This window comes from Corticium candelabrum, chromosome 2 (genome assembly GCF_963422355.1).
Source record: "Corticium candelabrum chromosome 2, ooCorCand1.1, whole genome shotgun sequence".
NCBI lineage: Eukaryota > Metazoa > Porifera > Homoscleromorpha > Homosclerophorida > Plakinidae > Corticium > Corticium candelabrum.
Window position 1 is genome coordinate 7,343,127 of NC_085086.1, and position 18,898 is coordinate 7,362,024.

Here is an 18,898-nt window from a genome sequence, read left to right on the forward strand (position 1 = left end):
AACCGGTGTTTGAGTCAGTGTTAGAGTAGCGGCCGTTAACGTGTGTTGAATAGTACATTGAGTGAATACACGACAATATTGGCGACGAGGATGGCGACTTCAGGCATTCACCCGCCTCCTCCTTTCCTTCCACACCCGGGGGAACCGGCGGTGCCATGGAAGCATTGGTTGTCCGCTTTTGACACCTACGTGGCAGCCGCGGCAATCAAAGACGAAGCAGACAACAAGCCTCGACTACGCGCCCTTTTGACTCATTGCTTAGGACTGGAAGGGCAGCGGATACTTTCGACGGAGACAGAGACGGAATCATACGTTCAGTTACGTGATGTGTGTGCGACGTTGTTCGGACCGAGACTCAATTCTATGGTCGAGAGATTCAAATTCCGACAAAAAAAGCAACATCAAGGAGAGTCCGTGAAGCAATATGTGTTTGCTCTGAGACAGCTAGCAGCCACTTGCAAGTTTGGACCGTTGCATGACGAAATGATTAGGGATCAACTTATAGAAAAGACGGTTTGTGGTAAAGTGAGAGACCGCTTGTTGGAAGAAGATGAAGATCTTACTCTAGACAAAGCAATTGTACTGGCATCACGGATGGAAGAGGCGGCTAGGGATTCAGCAGCTATTGCGACAGTGTCAGGTAGCGTAATGGATGCAGTGCCAGGAGGTTTAACTAATACAGCTTTGGGTCAATTGGCACAGGAGTCACGTGGGATTCGTCAAGTACAGACACGGCCAGGTAAAAGCGGCTGGAGTAGCAGAGGAGACGGCAAATGTGGTAACTGTGGGTTCTCGGTTCACAAGGGTTCAACATGCCCAGCATCAACACAGACCTGTAGAAAATGTGGGAGAATAGGACACTACGCACGTTGCTGTAGGTCAAAGAAACAGTCACAGATCCAGGAAGTTGATTGTGGCAATGAGCAAGGGGTAGAGTTGGAGACCGTTCGAATCAATGTTGTTGGTGGTCAGTCCAGTACACTCGAGTATCGCCAATGCGTTTGCGAGTTAGCTGGTGTCAGTTTGTCACTTGTTATTGACTTGGGGGCGAAGGTGCTGTCAAAAAGGTCATATGATCGATGGTTTTCTTGGAGTAAGCTGGAACCAGCAAATCGAAAGCTAGTTGGTTATGCAGGATCGCCAATAAAGGTGTTGGGAAAGGCAAAGCTACCAGTCCGATACCGGAGATGTCAATTAGCAGAGTTTCCATTCTATATTACAGACAAGGGGACAGACATACTAGGTCTCGACTTGTTTGATGCCCTGGGATTTCAAATTTGTTGGGATCCAGAAGAACTAGGCAGTCATAGTGTACAAGCGGTTGACTTGCTCAACGATGGAGTTACTAAGGGAGGTTGGAGTCGGAGATGGCCTAGGGTGTTCAGTGGATTGGGGAAAGCCAATCACTTTGTTCATTGCCCGTTAGTGAACACCACCGTACCACCGATTATGCAGCCACTTAGGAGATTGCCACTGGCTCTACGAGAGAGGGTGGCAGAGGAGTTGGATCGTTGGGAGAGTTTGGATATCATTGAAAAAGTGGATTCATCCCCATGGATCTCAAATTTAGTAGTTGTATGGAAGAAATCATGGGCAATTAGACTCTGCGTAGACCTTCGAAGAGCCAATCAGGCAATCATACCTGGCAAGCATCCACTTCCAACAATGGAAGACATAGCAGCAGAGTTTTATGGATCTACAGTATTTTCGAAGCTGGACTTAAACCAGGGGTACTTGCAAATACCTTTGGCAGAGGAAAGTCGCTTTATTACAGCATTTGTAACACATAAGGGGACTTACCAGTTCAAGAGAATGCCATTCGGTTTGGCATCCGCCCCAAGTGCCTTCCAGAAAGTCATGGTTACGGTCGTAGCCGGAATACCAGGAGTTGCTGTCTACATGGACGATATTGTCGTTCATGGGCCAGATCGACCAAGTCACAATAAGAGACTGAATGATGTGTTTCAACGACTACAACATCACAATTTGACACTAAATGTGGACAAGTGCACTTTTGCAGTTAAGGAAATATCATTTGTGGGACACAGTATTTCGGCGAGTGGTATTCGTCCTCTAACATCTAACATAGAAGCAGTTGAAAGACTGAAAGAACCGACATCAGTGACAGAACTAAATTCATTCCTCGGTATGACAAATTACTACCTCCGGTTCGTGCAGGGCTATGCTGATATCTCTTCTCCTTTGCGGTGCTTATTACGGAAGGATGCCCATTGGGAATGGTCCACTGAATGTCAAACGGCATTTGACAAATTGAAACAGCTTGTCACATCAGCACCAGTTCTTGCCCACTTTTCATCCACAGCGGACACCTTTGTGTCGTGTGACGCTTCTGGAGTAGCTATTGGGGCAGTATTGTCTCAAATACAAGATGGACAGGAACGTCCTGTGGCATATGCGTCCCGTGCGTTGTCACCAGCAGAGCAGAAATATGCTGTGGGAGAACGGGAGGCATTGGCCTGTGTGTGGGCGTGTGAGAAGTGGCATGTATTTTTGTTTGGACGACCGTTTGTACTTCGTACCGATCACCAAGCCTTGGTATCACTGCTATCTGCGTCAGGAACAGGTCAAAGGCCATTGCGATTACACCGGTGGACAGAACGGCTGTACAAGTATACATTCCGCGTGGAATATCGACCTGGTCATTCCAATCAAGTTGCTGATCTACTGTCGAGGTCACCAGCTCCAGCTGAGAATTCAGCATGGGACTCTGATGATGTGGAAGAATGTATATTATTGTTGAGCACATGGAGCCCGGGGGTACCCTTGGATGAAATGGAAAGGGAGTCAGGTGCAGATGCAGAAATCCAAACGGTTTTAAGGTGCATCCGGGAAGGATGGCACGATGTCAAAGGAGAGTTCCGTCCTTTTTGGAATGTTCGACACGAGTTGGCACCTGTGGGTGGAAAGTCGAGTTGTCTGATGAGAGGGAATCGAATAGTCGTACCAAGGTTGCTGCAGAAACGGGTGCTACAGCTAGCTCATGAGGGTCACTTGGGGGTTGTTCGTATGAAACAGAGATGCCGAGAGTTTGCCTGGTGGCCTGGGATTGACCGCCAAATTGAGCAAATGGTGAGGGATTGTGAGCCCTGCCTTGTCAGCGGGAAGTCTCGCCAACCTGTACATGCTCCATTACAACGTACTCCTTGGACAGCGGTACCGTGGCAACGACTTCAGGTAGATATCTTTGGAGAAATTCAAATAGCAATGGCTCACCAGCGATACGCTATTGTAGTTCATGATCTGGGATCAAAGTGGCCAGAAGTAAGACTGTGCTCACAAGTGCGGACGCAAGAGGTTGTGCAGTCTTTGGAAGACCTTATTGTTAGGTGGGGGTTTCCTGAGTCGATAACAACGGACAATGGACCTCAGTTCCGGTCGTATGAGTTTCAGCAGTGGTTACGAGAACGGGGTATTCGCCATATTCTCACACCACTGTATCATCCAAAAGCAAATGGAAGAGTCGAAAGATTCAATCAAGTGCTTAAACAAGGCCTGAAGACAGGGTTGTTGGAAGGACGTTCAGTGGAGAGTTCAGTGCAAAGCACATTGTTTAATTACCGGTCTACGGCGCATTCACTTACGAGGAAATCTCCAGCAGAAGTTATGTTGGGCCGAAAGCTTCGGCAGCCCTTATCCCAGATGATTCCTAGGCAAGATAAGAAGGGATCACTTCAGCTGAAGAATGCGGACGAAGTCGTGGCAAGGAAACAGGCAGCGATGAAGGCATATGTAGATCATAAAAGGAGAGCTAGAGCTTCGTCCTTTTCTCCCGGAAGTTGGGTAAGAGTAAAGCGTCCGCTAAGAGGCCATAAGTTGAAGTCGCAATTGTCCGATCCAGTAGAAGTCTGGTCAAGGGTAGGGAAGGACACTTACCTGCTACAAGATGGACGTCTGTGGCATGCTGACCAATTAATTGCTGTGGCGAAGCCAGCTGGTGTTGCAAATACAGCTGCAGTACTCAGCTGGACTGATGGGGAAGAGGAGATCTCAGAAGACATGACAGGAAATCAACACGATGGGAGAAATGTCGAAGTCGAAGGAGAGGCAGCAAGTGATGCAGGCACTGCCCATGATCATGAAAATGAGACAGAAACAACAAGGCCAAAACGAGTGAGGACAAGGCCCAAACGCTTCGAAGATTTTGAGGTGGAATATGCAACTCGATTAGAAGGGGGAGAAAATGTTGTGTCACAGTGTTTGTAGATGCTTGCTAGCATACGGGAACTGGGGTTTTGCGGTAGATAAAGGATGACTGAACCGGTGTTTGAGTCAGTGTTAGAGTAGCGGCCGTTAACGTGTGTTGAATAGTACATTGAGTGAATACACGACACCCGACACTACAAGACATGAAGACTAACATGAAATGAGCGACTACTATAAATAGCTAGAGTAGACTGACAGGTAGAGGAGGTTCTTCACGCTTCCCCTTATTAGCAGAATTGTGACGTGCTTGTGAAAATAACAATGTTTACCTGATAAGTTTACACAAGGACAGAACCAGATGCTTTTATAGTTTGACCATTATTCAAATGCATGCCGTTGGTTGTCTGGTGTGTTTTGTAACCTCAACTGGAATGGAGTTATCCGATGTCGTTTTACTGTATTCTCGCCTAGCCAGACCTCTCTCCACCGCTTCATACTTCCGGGCCAAAATTGACCGAAGTATGACGCTAAGAAAAGGAGTCTGGCTATGCGAGCCTTTCTCTCTTTTTATTGGTGTGCATGGGTTCGATTTTCCGATTGGTGTGTAGATTTGAGAGATAACATGTTCAATGATTACGGATATCCGGGCTAAGGGGATACATATCGTATTATTTAATTACAGTCTAAGTGAAATAGACTTCTCACACAGTAAGTCATTCACGTATTAAAATGCAACTGCAGTCATTTATAGCATTCAGCACCGTGTTTTCTATTCGGATGATCGACTCTCCGTATGGGTTTCGACGATTTGAGATATATTCGAGTCAAGCAAAATTTGATCAAAGAAATTGACTTTCTTTAGTACACATTATGAAACCAATCAGCATATTTTGAACGACCGACACAGCGGCTCATCACAGAGAGTAGAGTGGCATGGGCTAGACCGCGCTATAGACCCATCTTTTATGAGCATGGTCAAAAAATTGTAGACTGTAAATATGTGTGACGATCAAAGATCTATATAGTATATTCCACCCTTTTTCCACTCTGTATATCTGCTACTGATTCTCCCGTATCATTCAATTAGAACCAATAGAATGGGTATGTCCATAAAAGTAGGCGTGTCACGTAACATCATGAAGTTTCGCCCACTACCCATTTCAAGAGGTCACGCTACGCTCTGACTCATCAGCAGCTACTGTTTTACTAACTAAATAAAAAATCTAAAATAAAACGATATTAAAGATAATTTGTGTTGTAGACATTAAGAGAAGCTTTATATACTACAAAATCCAGTCTGAATTTAACATTGAATCACCACAGTAAAGAAATAAAGGTGAGAGTTTGAAGCGACAGATATTCTCGCTTTATAAATAATCTACTAATGCATATGACATTGATAATAAATTTCAAATTAAAATTTAATTTGAAAAACGGTAAATTGAGATTTTTGTTGCACAACAAATATTCGGTAACTAGATCTATTAATAACGTATTGACATAGTAGAATACGTAGTACTGTAAATTATGTTTAGCTAAAGGCAACGCATCCGACATATTAGGTGGTTTCAGGGCAACAACTTTGACTAAGGGCATACAGTCATCACAAATTCAAAATAGCTCTTTTATTAAGGCCTGTCCACACTGGCAACTGGATCGCGATCCGATCGCGATCCGATCGCGATCCAACCGCAACGCTGTCCACACTTGCAACTCGATCGCGATCCGTCCGATCCACATCGCGAGGTGGATTCGATCGCGATCGGTTGAATCCAATTAGAAATAGTGGGCGTTACCTTCACGTACGCTACGCGTGTAGTCGGAACATCTAACACTCCTCACTCGTCTTTGTTCTCGCTCACCTTACGTCGCTGTATCAACGCTTTCTACAAGCAAAGAAACCACACATACACATCGGTCATCAGTCACGTGATAGCGAAATGAGGCGGAGGTATCGTTTTCAAAGTGCAGTGTGGACGCTCGCTATCCCGATCGGATCCCGATCGGATCGCGATCGGATCGCGATCGGCAGGATCGCGATCGAATCGCGATCCGATCGCGATCCATTCTCGTCTAGTGTGGACAGGCCTTTACTTAAATCAACTTGTGCAGATGTTGTCGGTTAATTGCACTGGTCGTTTATAAAAGCTACAATCAGCGGATCATTAGCAGCCACTGTTACATAAATTAAAGTAAAAAATCTAGAAACAGACATTAGTAATTTGTGTGATTGTTGTAGACATTAAGAGAAACTTCATATACTACAAAATCTTGTCTGAATGCGACATTGAATTAGCATACAGAAGAAATAACTTAAGAAAGTTAACACAACATAACAGACACATTATGTAGCTGCTGGGCAATAAATTTGACTTTGAGGAAAAATTCATCACAAATTCAAAAGATCTCTTATTGGCACGATCTCACATGTCTAATCAAGACATGACGTTCTCGTTGTTGTCCACAACTGGAAGCAGAAGAGCGCTTTGTTTGTCTGGTCTATGCATATGGCTGTTCTTTGTCGCTGGCGAAAGTTCTTGTGAAGATATTTCTTCTTAGGTGGTTGATCATAACTTTCTGCTACTTCTCGCTGAATTGTGTCGCACTGGTCTGGGTCTGTGGCGAACTTCCGCAGGTCCCGTCAATAGTATCGTTTTAGGCGGTCATAATGAACCCTCATCACCAGACCACCTCTGAGACAACTAATGGTGTATTTCGTCTCACCACATTGCATTGTGATAACAAACGATCCCAACCATGGTCTCTTGAGTTTAGGAGATAATAGACGCTTCACAGCTGTGTTGATCAGCCAAAGCAGATCACCCACCTGGTGCTTCTGCTGCGATTAATTAATTGCCATATTATCGTTCGTAACTTGACGGTGTTGGGCAGCTGCAAGATGATAATCCACGAGCTTACGAGTCACACGTTGCTACACCTGTAATTTTTGAACATACTCTGTCGCTAACTGAGCCAGTGGTACATTTGTTACAAATGTGGCATCGACTGTTGTTCGAGGATCTCTCCCAAACATCAGCTTGAATAGAGTTTCTTGTGTCGAGCTCTGCCTTGATGTTCTACATGACAGAAGAGCTAGCGGAATCTAATCGTCCAATTGCCGTTAGTTGTCTTAGACATGCGATTTGAGAACTCGTATCAGAGTCTGGTTCAGTCTCTCGACTAAACCCTTCTTTGAATGATATGGTATGGTTCGTCTTTTAAGGATGTGTATTAGCATGCAGATCTATTCTATAAGCAAATTCTCGAAGTTCCTTCCTTGGTCGTTATGAAGGACCATGGGTACGCCGTAAGGAGGGAAGACCCCTTAGACAAGGACTTTGGCGACTGTCTCTGCTTTTTGAATTTTCATGGGAAAGGTTACCGTCCATTTAGTGAAGTAGTCGGTGAACGTCAGGATGAAACGGTTGCCATTTGCTGTTTAAAGTAGCGATCCAGGGACCTCAGTCGCGACCATTTCCATAAATCCTCATTGCTGTATTATCTGAAGCTTGGCGTGAGAAGGGGGTTGAGGGGGTTTGGACCGGGCACACAATTCACAAGTCCTCACTCAGTGTTGAATATCACTTATGTACCCTGGCCACCAGAATCGGTCATCCGCGCTGACCACAGTCTTTTCCACCCCAAAATGTCTGCTATTGTTGTGCAGCTGACGAAGAGCCTCGTCAAGCAAGGGCTGTAATAAGATTATTAGTAGGCGGTTATGAGACGATCCTGCCGATTGCTTGACCCTATACAGATCAAAATCCTCCAAATTTAGGTGAGGCCGAACTGTACAGAAACGGCGAAGCTTGCTATCTGACTTCTGCATACCCGGTTCCCGATATCTGAATGGACTATTTGCTTGTTAACGGCCTTTATAGCGGACGTATGTATCGCGCACTCTACCCGCAAAATGACCTGTTAGCGGTGCGCCAAGTTCGCTTTCGGCACGGTTTAGGAAATCCATCTTGCAGTCTCTGCCGCTGTTGGTGTACTGGTCTTACAAGGCGTTACGCGATCCATGGTAGGTCCCAAATGGCGGCAGCGATTAATAGTCACTCCAGATGTGTACTGCTCAGACTGGCAGACCACTGTGCCCCAATAGTGGACGAGCTTGCCGTGGTGATGCTTTGGCTAATTTTGTTTGTCATTCTTTGATTTTCTGCGCGCGGGCTAAGTTACAGTACTGCACAATTCGTCCCGGCCGTTGAATCGTCGGGTCATCTGACAGTTAGCGATACTGCTGTGGACTCTCTCTCGAACCCGTCACTCATAAGAGTTAGGCGAATGCAGTAGAAAATACTGAACCCTCCGGAAGGGTGTGGATATCCATCTCGGAAAGAAGGGCACCGCTTTAGGTCCTATTATGGCAATGCCGGTTTACCTCGCCGGGCGAAGTCGAGAGGCAGGCCCGCATTTTCTGTGTTGTGATGAATGCCTCTGTCTATGCAACGGCTTGTCAAAGACGTGCACGCTTCAGTAGAAGCCGGGGTTGGTGTCCGGTTACTCGAAGCACAGCTTTAGGATTGGAGGTCAAATCTTCTGCAACCATGCCTGCAGAACTGACTCCATGAACCAGATACTGACGAGGTGGAGGAGCGAGGTTTGCAAGCGCAACGCAAATCTTGTCGCCAAGTTTCTAAGGGCATACTCTTAGTCGTTAGTAGCTTCCCGTCAGAGACGGAGCAATAAAAACTTTCTGAAGACACGGCGGTAGCATGCGTGCTTTCAATGCGAATAGTTGTACTGTGTACTCGAGTGCATATTCGCATGCTAACTAGACAGTGACAAGGCACTCAAAAGGCACAAAATTTATTATTTATATCAACTAGTGCAACAATGATATGTGATTATGGTCATCTGCAGAACTTACAATCCGACGTAATCGATTTACAGAGTAGTAAAACTCGACGAGACACCTATTTAGATGTTAGTAAAACATAATATTTTTAATTAGTAAAAATATTTATTCAAATTTTTACAGTTGTTTCTTTAGCATTTGACAACGACTGTTGATAAACTAAATTCGACTGTCCAGGGACAAACGGCAGAACTAGAGATATAAGGATATTTAAATACTACTTTACAAAATTGGTACTGTTTTTATTACTTTGACTGCTATAAAAAACACATATTTTACAAACTACCTGTTATATTAAAAATATTTCAAAGTATCAGTTAGTGTTTCAACGTATTACTTTATAACAAATTGAAATTTTTGTACTTTGATAAGCGTAAAAATATAAAATACAAATTTTTTTAAATTATACATTAATAAATGTTACAGTATTCTAAGATTATAAACTATTTAAAGGTATGGTCAATAAGTTTTTAAATATGGTGTGAAACAGTTACCACATGTAGGTTTGGTCCATGAGACAAGATTGCCTTTGAAAGAAATGACAATTGCATTAGAAGGTGCATCTGTAAATTAAAATTTTATTAAATTTAATTATTTTAAATTTAAATTTTTATAAAATGACTAATAAAGAGATCCAAAAAGAAATGTAAGTCTCTCCAGATATGTTAGATATTAAAAAAATTAGAAATGCAAATAACAATATATAATACTAGTAAATATCAGCTGTCTTTGTTTTATATGTTTTAACACTTGTCGTTTATAAAGTTTTAAAAATCTACATTTTTTGTTATATTAATATTTTTCAATTAAAATTTATTTATATATTAGTGCCAACATAATTATTTAAGTATATTAATTAACGTAATTCATTATTTCATTTTTGAAGTTGAGCGTTGAGCACGGTCGGTTCATGCAAGAGGACATTCAATTTAAAAAATACTTGTAATCAAGAATGTTCTTGTTTTTAGAGCTTGGAGTCAAAAGTAATGACAGTACAACACAATGTCATTATCCAAGATGGCAACATACAGGTTATTGTTCAGTAGTAGTAATACAATAACCTTAAAGACACTAATTTGCTTTGTTCTCTCAGGAGTTGACATCAGCTATCAAAAATGTTAATGTTACAGTACAGCTACAAGCACGACTTCAACAGGTAGTAAAAAGAATTAACCAAAATTTTAGTAAATACATAGATGGCTATTTGCACTGTCGTGTTACTGCATGCTTTTACCATCCACCATGCTTCTAGGTCTTGCAATTAGATCTAGCGACAATAACACAAATTTCAGCAAGTAAAATGTTAACGCACACACGTTGCGATGCTTTTCAACAACTGTAGGACAGTGTATGTAGCAAAGTATTTAACTCAGGTGAGTTGCAGCGTCACTGGACGTGCAAATCTACCTGCCGCCATTCTTGCCAATCCAGCGAAGAGCCATCCTCGAGTTTGTGTTGCAGCAGATCCGCCTTCTCTACATATACTCCCGTTTAGTTTTGCATCAACAATTACAGTGATATGAGGAGAAAGAACTCGCTTAGAAAGAACGGCGTCAGTCGGTGAGATGCCTACTACTGTCTCCAAATACTGGACCTGGCTGCTCCACGACCTCGTCTTTGAACAGTTGCACGTTATCTATGGCTGTCGCCTCTTGCAACGCATACAGGCTAGCCTCGGCACGTGCAAACCAAAGAAGTGTGCTCCGTTTGCTACTAACTATTCCCGCAACGCAAGTTTCTACTGCCTTCGCGTTGCTATCGGTATCATGGACTTATTCACAGACTAATTGCGCCGCCAACGCTACAATCGCTGCCTGGTCCAAAGTACGAAGCCAATGCAAATGGTCTATACGACGCAACCGTCGAGCAATTTCAAGCTATGCGAGACCTCGTATTCGATGTCGTGGTCATGTAGGAGTGTAAATCGTAGGCAAGCCATGCCCCAGAACCCCAAAACGAAACCTATGCGCACACCATTGTGTACGAATTTTCGATGCATATCTCGACAAGAGAAGGGCTCGCTCTCCCACAACTTACCTCACCTTCAAGAAAGACCACACACATGTCGGTCTCCATTGGTGGCACACCTAACCTTTACACACATCTATGCAACGGTGATCCTAAGCAAATCCTTCTAAACTTTGTCGACGAGCTTTACATTGTTGACTAATCGAGTTGGCTTGAGGATGCGATAATGGGGAGGTTGTGTTGAGACCGACCGTTGCTGTTGATGATGTGTTGTTTGCCTATCGTAATATCACCTTTGCTTCTTTGTCAACAGTTTTCAAGTTTCATATTCATGAAATAACAGTAGCCGCGAATCTGGCACATTTACTGGATCGTGTTGTCAAAATTTATGTGTTTACTGTTTTTGCTTCTGATGGGTTGCATCACTAAAAGGTTGAGGCTCAAGTGGTTGTCTTGCAAGTAGATTATGGAACGGAGAGCTTGCATTATGTACCCCAGTTGAGTGCCCACAGTTGTTAAGTAATTGTGCCTGATAATCTGCACTTGCTGGAAAGCATACAGCTATCTACTCGCCTTTCGTTTACTCTGTTTGTTTTGCAATATCTTCTGAACGATCTGCTTGCAGTGTTGCAAATGAAATGCACAGTCAGATGGCAGTCGTGTATGCCGTTTTCTTGAACCACTATATTCTCTCTTGCAGCTGAACTGCACATATTATGATACAGCTTTAAGCAAATCATAACTTTAGTGCGCATGCACATGGACACATAACAATGTATGAGGTTCCATGTGAGTACCTAGAAACTTGGGGAGGGCAGACTTTGCGTATTGGTTGGAGATATTCACGTCAGTCCGGGCAGCAGCCGCTCTGCCTAAAATCGTGACTGGTCTTCAGGCGCAGTGTCGCCTAAGCCTATCTCGCCAAATATATTGTTTAGACAATGTCAAAAGTTAGTGGACGGGCGGGCGGGCGGGTGAAGCAATATGAAGAGCAGCCAAGAGCAGCAATATATTACGTATTTCTGTCTGTTTGTTGTTCTGTCTTTTTTCTTTATGTTCACTGTTCTGCATGCTAATTGCTCTGTATGTTTATTGCTCTGCATGTTTGTTGTTGTGTAGGTTTGCTGTTCTTTAGGTTTATGTTTAGGTATGTTTACTGTCTTTTTTGTTTATTGTTTTGTCTGATTGCGGTTCTGTCTGTTTATTGTTTTCTCTGTTTGTTGTTCTTGATTGTGTTTTTCTGTTTATGGTTTTGTCAGTTTGTTGTTCTATCTGTTCGTCAGTCGGTTACTCAAGATTCTTCAGCATATATTTCTGCTTTAGTCAACGACTGTTTTTGTGCGTCTTTGCGTCTGTCTTTGTCTGCTTTAGTACTTATACTTGGCTGATAGGATATCTTTTGTATAAAATAAAACACCTTATTGCTGTCGTCCCGTAGCTTTCAAGTATGGCAATTCATATATTGTTATACATCATGAATTTTATAGCACGTATATCTATAAAAATACAACAATACGTTTTAATAACAACGTAAAGTGTCTTTCAGAATTAGAAATCTTTTGTAAAACGTATAGTCCAGTCAATGACTCCTACAACATAAACTAACATACAAAAAGTTACACCCACAGTGCATGGGTTTTAACAACATCAAAACATTTACAGATTCAACAGCAAAAACGTGATCCTACCATAAATGTGACGACGTTTTTAAACAACAAATTTATGGTTTTGTCAAACAGTTTGCATAACTTGCACAACGAACACATTGTCTAACTACGTATGTATGCATCTGTCTAAGTGTGTTGGTCAAGATGTTATGTTCATGTTGTTTGCATTACCTATTCTATGTTCAAAGTCTTTGTATTGAATTGTCAATGAAGTACGTTGACATATATCTGTGTCCTTGTAGAATGTGACCAAAAGTACGATCATGTGCAACTCGAAACCGTTTGATGGGACATGTAATATTACTTGCTTACCGGGTCTTTTACTGGACGCTGATAATGTCGAGTATCCACCCAACAGCTACAGTGTGATGTACAATGCGTCTGGGGAATGGAGCGGTATGTTTTATGCTTGCAACAGACCAGTATGGTGTGTTCAACCACAGCAGCTTTTGAATGGTACAATCGTCTGCACAGGAAGTGCTTACTTGGATGTAAGCTGGACAGTGGCACGGGGTTATTGTGATTGTGATTTGTATGATTGTTTAGCCTTAATGACATGAACACAAACACACACACACACACACACACACACACACACACACACACATACACACACAAACACACACACACACACACACACACACAGACACACACAGACACACACACACACACACACACACACACACACACACACACACACACAAGCACACACACACAGACACACACACACACACACACACACACACACACACACACACACACACACACACACACACACACACACACACACACAATACAATTATTCGGGTAAGAGAAGTAGCTAGGCATTCAACATTACAGACACATGATAGATAGACAAGAAATATTTATACATAAAGAAGTAAGGACTCAATTCTCAAATTCTTGTGGAAGAAAACTGTAACATAATTTTAGTATTCGCTATTTTTGTCTAATGCAGTTTTTTGTGTTAGACTTGCGAATATGAATGCTTCAATGGATTATTCCTGGACGGGCCATCTAAACGTACTTGCAACGAAGTAGCAATGTATTCAGGTGATGAGCCACAGTGTTCATCTCGAGAATGTGACGATTTGGTAAAATATCAAAACTTGCATGTTGTCTATAAATTAGTTCACAATACTGATTTGTTGCTGCAGCCACCAGTAACGTTTGGTAGCATTGCTTGCACAGGCACAAAATATGGTGACAGTTGCACTGTTATGTGTGATCCCGGTTATGGACTGGTGGTATTGGGACGTCGTTTTTGCTTGGCAGACGAGTCGTGGTCGAGTAACTCAACCGTGTGTGAGGAATATGATTATTGTGTTTTGGGCAAACACAATTGTAATGAAACTACAGCAACGTGCAAATCAACAGGTCGACGTCAGTTCACGTGTACGTGTAATGCTGGGTTTGCAGGCAATAGCGCTTACTGTGGGAAAGACACGGATGCCGATGGAAGGCCTGATGTGTCTCTCCCGTGTGCTAACTTTAGTTTACTTTGTGTGGCTGATAACTGTCCGTTTGAGCCCAACAGTGGACAGGAGGACTCGGACGGAGACGGTATTGGTAACACTTGTGATGTGGATGATGACAATGATGGGTTTATGGACATCGACGACAACTGTGATACAGTGGTGAATCCTAATCAGAATGACACGGATGGTGACGGGTTTGGAGATGCATGTGATAATTGTGTAAACAAAGAAAACATAGATCAGACAGACACAGATGGTGATGGCGTAGGAGATGCGTGTGATGATGATGCAGACAATGATACGTTGGCTGGTGCCTTGGACAACTGTCCGTTCCACTTCAATCCTGCACAGTTGGATGGAGACGGTGATGGTGTAGGCGACATATGTGACAATTGTCTATCAGTACGCAATATGAAGCAAACAGATTCAAATGAGAATGGACTGGGGGATGCGTGTGATGATGGAATAGATCAAGACAATGATGGTATTATTGATTCGATTGACAACTGCCCTGCAATCCCCAATCCTAGCCAGGTAGACTTGACTAATGTGTGAATTTTTCTTTAATAATCTAAATTAGAGATGTGGTAGATTGATACAGATAGAGACGGAACGGGTGATGCTTGTGATAATGATGATGACAACGACGGTGTGGCAGATGAGGATGATAACTGCCAGTTGGTGCACAAACCTGGACAGGTGTGTGTGCGTGTGTGTGTGTGTGTGTGTGTGTGTGTGTGTGTGTGTGTGTGTGTGTGTGTGTGTGCGCGCGCGCGCGTGCGTGCTTGTTTTGACTTATTCATGGTACATCTTTATAGGAGGACGCTAACGGAAATGGAGTTGGAGATGCATGTGAAGGTGATCTGGACGGAGACGGCATTTTGGACGTTGATGTAAGATTCAAATTGCCTGACAGAATGCAATATTTGAACTTAATTAATTTAATTATTTGTTACTGTAGGATGTTTGTCCCTTGAACGCTCTGATAACCACAACAGATTTCAGCAGTTTTACTCGAATCGACATTGATCCCATTGAATCATCACAGTCCGATCCCATTTGGATTATTAACGACAACGGAGCTGAAATTTTGCAGACAGTCGACAGGTGAGTGTTGAGGAGATAATCTCAGTAAAATTTCAGCTGCATCGTGCAAGTTAATTGCTTCAAACGTTTTACAGTGATCCTGGCATGGCTATTGGGCGTAAATCGTTTGATTACGTGGAATACAGTGGGACGTTGTTCATTGGTAACAATATTGATGACGACTATGCAGGATTCGTGTTTTCTTACCAAAGCAACAGGTTGGTGGTTTTTGTCTTACCTTATTTGATCCAGTTCTAGTTAGCAACAACCATTTGCAGACGTTTTAATTTGTCTGAATAGGAAATTTTATGTGTGCATTTGGAAGAAGGGACCACAGTATTTCACGTTTGGCAATCAGTTTGCATATCCACACCCTAATGCTCGTGCTGGCATTCAGTTGAAAGTATATTACAAGCTTCTCGTGCAATTGTTGTAAGGGGTTGATGTCTCAGCGTATTCTTTGTCTCAATTTGAGGTTATTGACTCTAACATTGGACCTGGACCTGATCTACGCGACGCAACTTGGAATACGGGAAATGTGGTAAACGAGTCTAGACTTCTCTGGACGAGTGAACCTTTCGGGTGGGAATACGAAACGTCTTATCGTTGGAAGCTGACACACAATCCAGACAACGGATACATACGAATTGTATGGACACAGGTAGGGATAGACATTCACATTTTACAGATTTTTTCAATTTGCAATCTTGAGAGTGTGTATGTGATCAGGGATCATCTATAATAACTGACAGCGGCCCAGTGTATGATACAACGCATCATGGTGGTCGTCTTGGTGTGTTTGTGTCGTCACAAGAGAATGTCACTTTTTCTCAACTCAGTTATCGATGCTTAGAAGTAAGTATATTTTTGATTCTTGACAGGACTATAGCTTGTGGCATGCATGATTGACAATCATATGTGATAATCGATTGTTGACTAATAGCATGACTTGCCATACAAAACTGAATATTGAATCTATTTCTGTTACTTACTTGGTAATTGCAATTGACACTGAATTCTTTGTTTTATGTGTAAAGATTGCAAACTGACGTTTTCAATTTTGTATGGTAGCTTAATGGTCATGTTGATAGAACACAAATTATGGATTAAATTACAACGGTGTGACATCTGGAGCAAATGCTGGAACGTATGATGATTTAGACATTGCCGATCGATCATTCACTTTGGAAGCTTGGATCTTTATCAATCAGTGCAAGTTAGCGCATTCGACTTTATGGCATCAACACACACACACACACACACACACACACACACACACACACACACACACACACACACACACACACACACACACACACACACACACACACACACACACACACAACACACACACAAACAAACAAACACTGCTTAGTACCATTGTCTCTATGATAGCAAGTTAACTTGCAACTTTGTGAGAACAACCGACTTTGGTTCATTGTTTTCCCCATCTCTTGGACCATTTTTTCAATCCTTAAAAGATGACTTTGACTGGACTCTGATAAGCGGATCAACTCCTTCTAGTAAGACGGGACCATCATCAGATCACACGGGAAATGGTGGAAACTACGCATTTATTGAAGGATCAGCACCTCAAGTACCAGGAGATCAGGTACACTAATGTTTGTGTGCGTCCATGTTTTTAATTAATTCATTCGTTTGTGCTGGCGTGTTAGTATAGAATGTGTTTGTTGTTTAGGCTGTGTTTGAGACTCCTTGTTTTCCATCCAGTCCTACTTGCACGTTGACCTTTTGGTACCATTTGTATGAGATATTGTCACAAGAGCCCCAAAACATTAACAAAGTCAACACATTCATGGGTTCACTTGACGTTGCAGTAAAAGAAGGAGTCGAGAGCTGGCAAACTGTATTCTACGTGGAAGGAAATCATGGAGATCAGTGGCATCAGGCAGTTGTTGACCTTTCTGTAAGTTCTAATTGTCTATTCTATATGTAATGTGCAAATAGGTCTGATCTGTTCAACACAGGACTTTACTGGTGGCATAATCGTCCGAGTAACGGGAACTCGAGGAATATTTTACCCATCTGACTTGGCTATTGATGACGTCACTTTTAGGTAAAGACGTAATTTATACAAATTTTATAACGTCAATTAATTCATAAATAATTGTATATATAACAGTGATGGTTGTGGTTTATCGTCTCGATGTTCCGTTCTTGAAAATAAACCGATATTTGGTACATCATATGGGACGGGTGAGATACTCATTTTGTGTGTGTACAGTAATGACCATATATAATCTGTGCGTGCGTGTGTGTGTGTGTGTGTGTGTGTGTGTGTGTGTGTGTGTGTGTGTGTGTGTGTGTGTGTGTGTGTGTGTGTGTGTGTGTGTGTGTGTGTGTGTGTGTGTGTGTGTGTGAGTAAAGCATTGCGTGATTGCCCAATATTCATTGTAGATATCTATACTGGCATCATAGATGAGAAACTTCACGTTGGACTCTCTGGCACGTCAGATGTTACGAGTATAGCTGTCGTGCCATATCTTACATGGACCCACGTCGCTATGCAATATGACCGCCAAGAAGGAACGCAGTCGCTCTACATCAACGGTCAGTTGAACCAGACGAGCCCTACACCTTTTGCTGATGTTTCACTTAACCAAGAGTCGTCGTTACTGATCGGACAGAATGGCTCGACGGTGCTGGATGGCGCATGGATTGATGAAGTGTTGCATTATTGTTCCGACACATTTTGTTAGTATTTTTAACGTGTTGTATTTAGGTTCGGCTGTGGGACGCAGCCGTTGATGTATCTTCGACTTACAATCGTTACTTGACGGCAGATCAGACAGCAAATCTTATCGGATATTGGAAGTTAGTGGTGATCTGTAAATTTTGCATAATAAACTAATTATTGTATTAAGTAATTTTTGTATATAACTAATTATTTTGCCGTTGTCAGGTTTGATGAAGGGTTTGGTCTGTCGTCACGGGATGTAGCTGGCACGAATGATGTCAGCGTTCCTGCGACCGGACCGAAGTGGATAGCGTCTTCAATAGAACTAACCGACGAGTAGTTAGTCGTCATCGGTATCTAGCGCATGGCATGCTTATGTATCTCTTAGCTATAGCTGAAACTGCACTGAACATATATAACATCTGTGTTATGTTTAAATCTCAACAAGATCAATTAGTTTAGAAAGATTTAGGTCTAACGGTCCAAGGTTTTGTACTATAACCGATGAGATCGCACAAGCAGACTGAATAGGTACCGCATGTATACGAGACGACGACTCTGTAACTGCAGACGATTGAGGGTATTTACTGTATAGATTATTAACTGCAGCTGATGGTAGAGTACTGAAAGAGATGGACAACTCCACTCACACCTACATAAACAGAGCAGTTGAGTTACCCAATCCAACTGTCAGCCTCCGTTACATTGTAAACTGTATCAAATTTCAATATTTGCGGAATGTTAAGACATTAATAATTTTAGAATTGTTTTAGTTGTCTTATTCTTTATTAGTTCACAACTAATTATTAAATTAATAAGCGTTCAACGATACACTGCCTACACATGACTGAGGTGCACCTATGCTCATTACCGTACGACTGTTTACATGGATCCATTGTTAGATATGCATACATATAGTATATATATATATATATATATATATATATATATATATATATATATATATATATATATG

At 42.3% G+C, this 18,898-nt stretch overlaps 3 protein-coding genes across 3 annotated transcripts; all 3 read left to right on the forward strand.

Annotated features, from left to right (window-relative positions):
• Window positions 1-90: 90 nt before the first annotated feature.
• Window positions 91-3,199, forward strand: LOC134176424 (uncharacterized protein K02A2.6-like). The gene is made up of 2 exons (XM_062643094.1): window positions 91-3,090; window positions 3,173-3,199. Exons 1-2 carry the CDS (start codon window positions 91-93, stop codon window positions 3,197-3,199), a joined length of 3,027 nt encoding a protein of 1,008 aa, XP_062499078.1.
• LOC134176143 (uncharacterized protein K02A2.6-like) lies at window positions 3,152-4,349 on the forward strand. Its single transcript, XM_062642819.1, has one exon. The coding sequence runs from the start codon at window positions 3,226-3,228 to the stop codon at window positions 4,222-4,224; it is 999 nt and encodes a 332-aa protein (XP_062498803.1). The 5' UTR covers window positions 3,152-3,225; the 3' UTR covers window positions 4,225-4,349.
• Window positions 4,350-7,300: 2,951 nt separating this feature from the next.
• LOC134176425 (thrombospondin-2-like) lies at window positions 7,301-18,383 on the forward strand. Its single transcript, XM_062643095.1, has 23 exons — window positions 7,301-7,330; window positions 7,400-7,574; window positions 9,529-9,590; window positions 9,994-10,056; window positions 10,119-10,181; window positions 12,903-13,151; window positions 13,632-13,754; window positions 13,818-14,672; window positions 14,730-14,837; window positions 14,957-15,031; window positions 15,100-15,245; window positions 15,320-15,442; window positions 15,525-15,627; window positions 15,700-15,885; window positions 15,954-16,079; window positions 16,316-16,440; window positions 16,620-16,836; window positions 16,924-17,151; window positions 17,213-17,301; window positions 17,368-17,441; window positions 17,643-17,911; window positions 17,968-18,059; window positions 18,148-18,383. Exons 1-23 carry the CDS (start codon window positions 7,301-7,303, stop codon window positions 18,260-18,262), a joined length of 3,696 nt encoding a protein of 1,231 aa, XP_062499079.1. The 3' UTR covers window positions 18,263-18,383.
• Window positions 18,384-18,898: the final 515 nt, after the last annotated feature.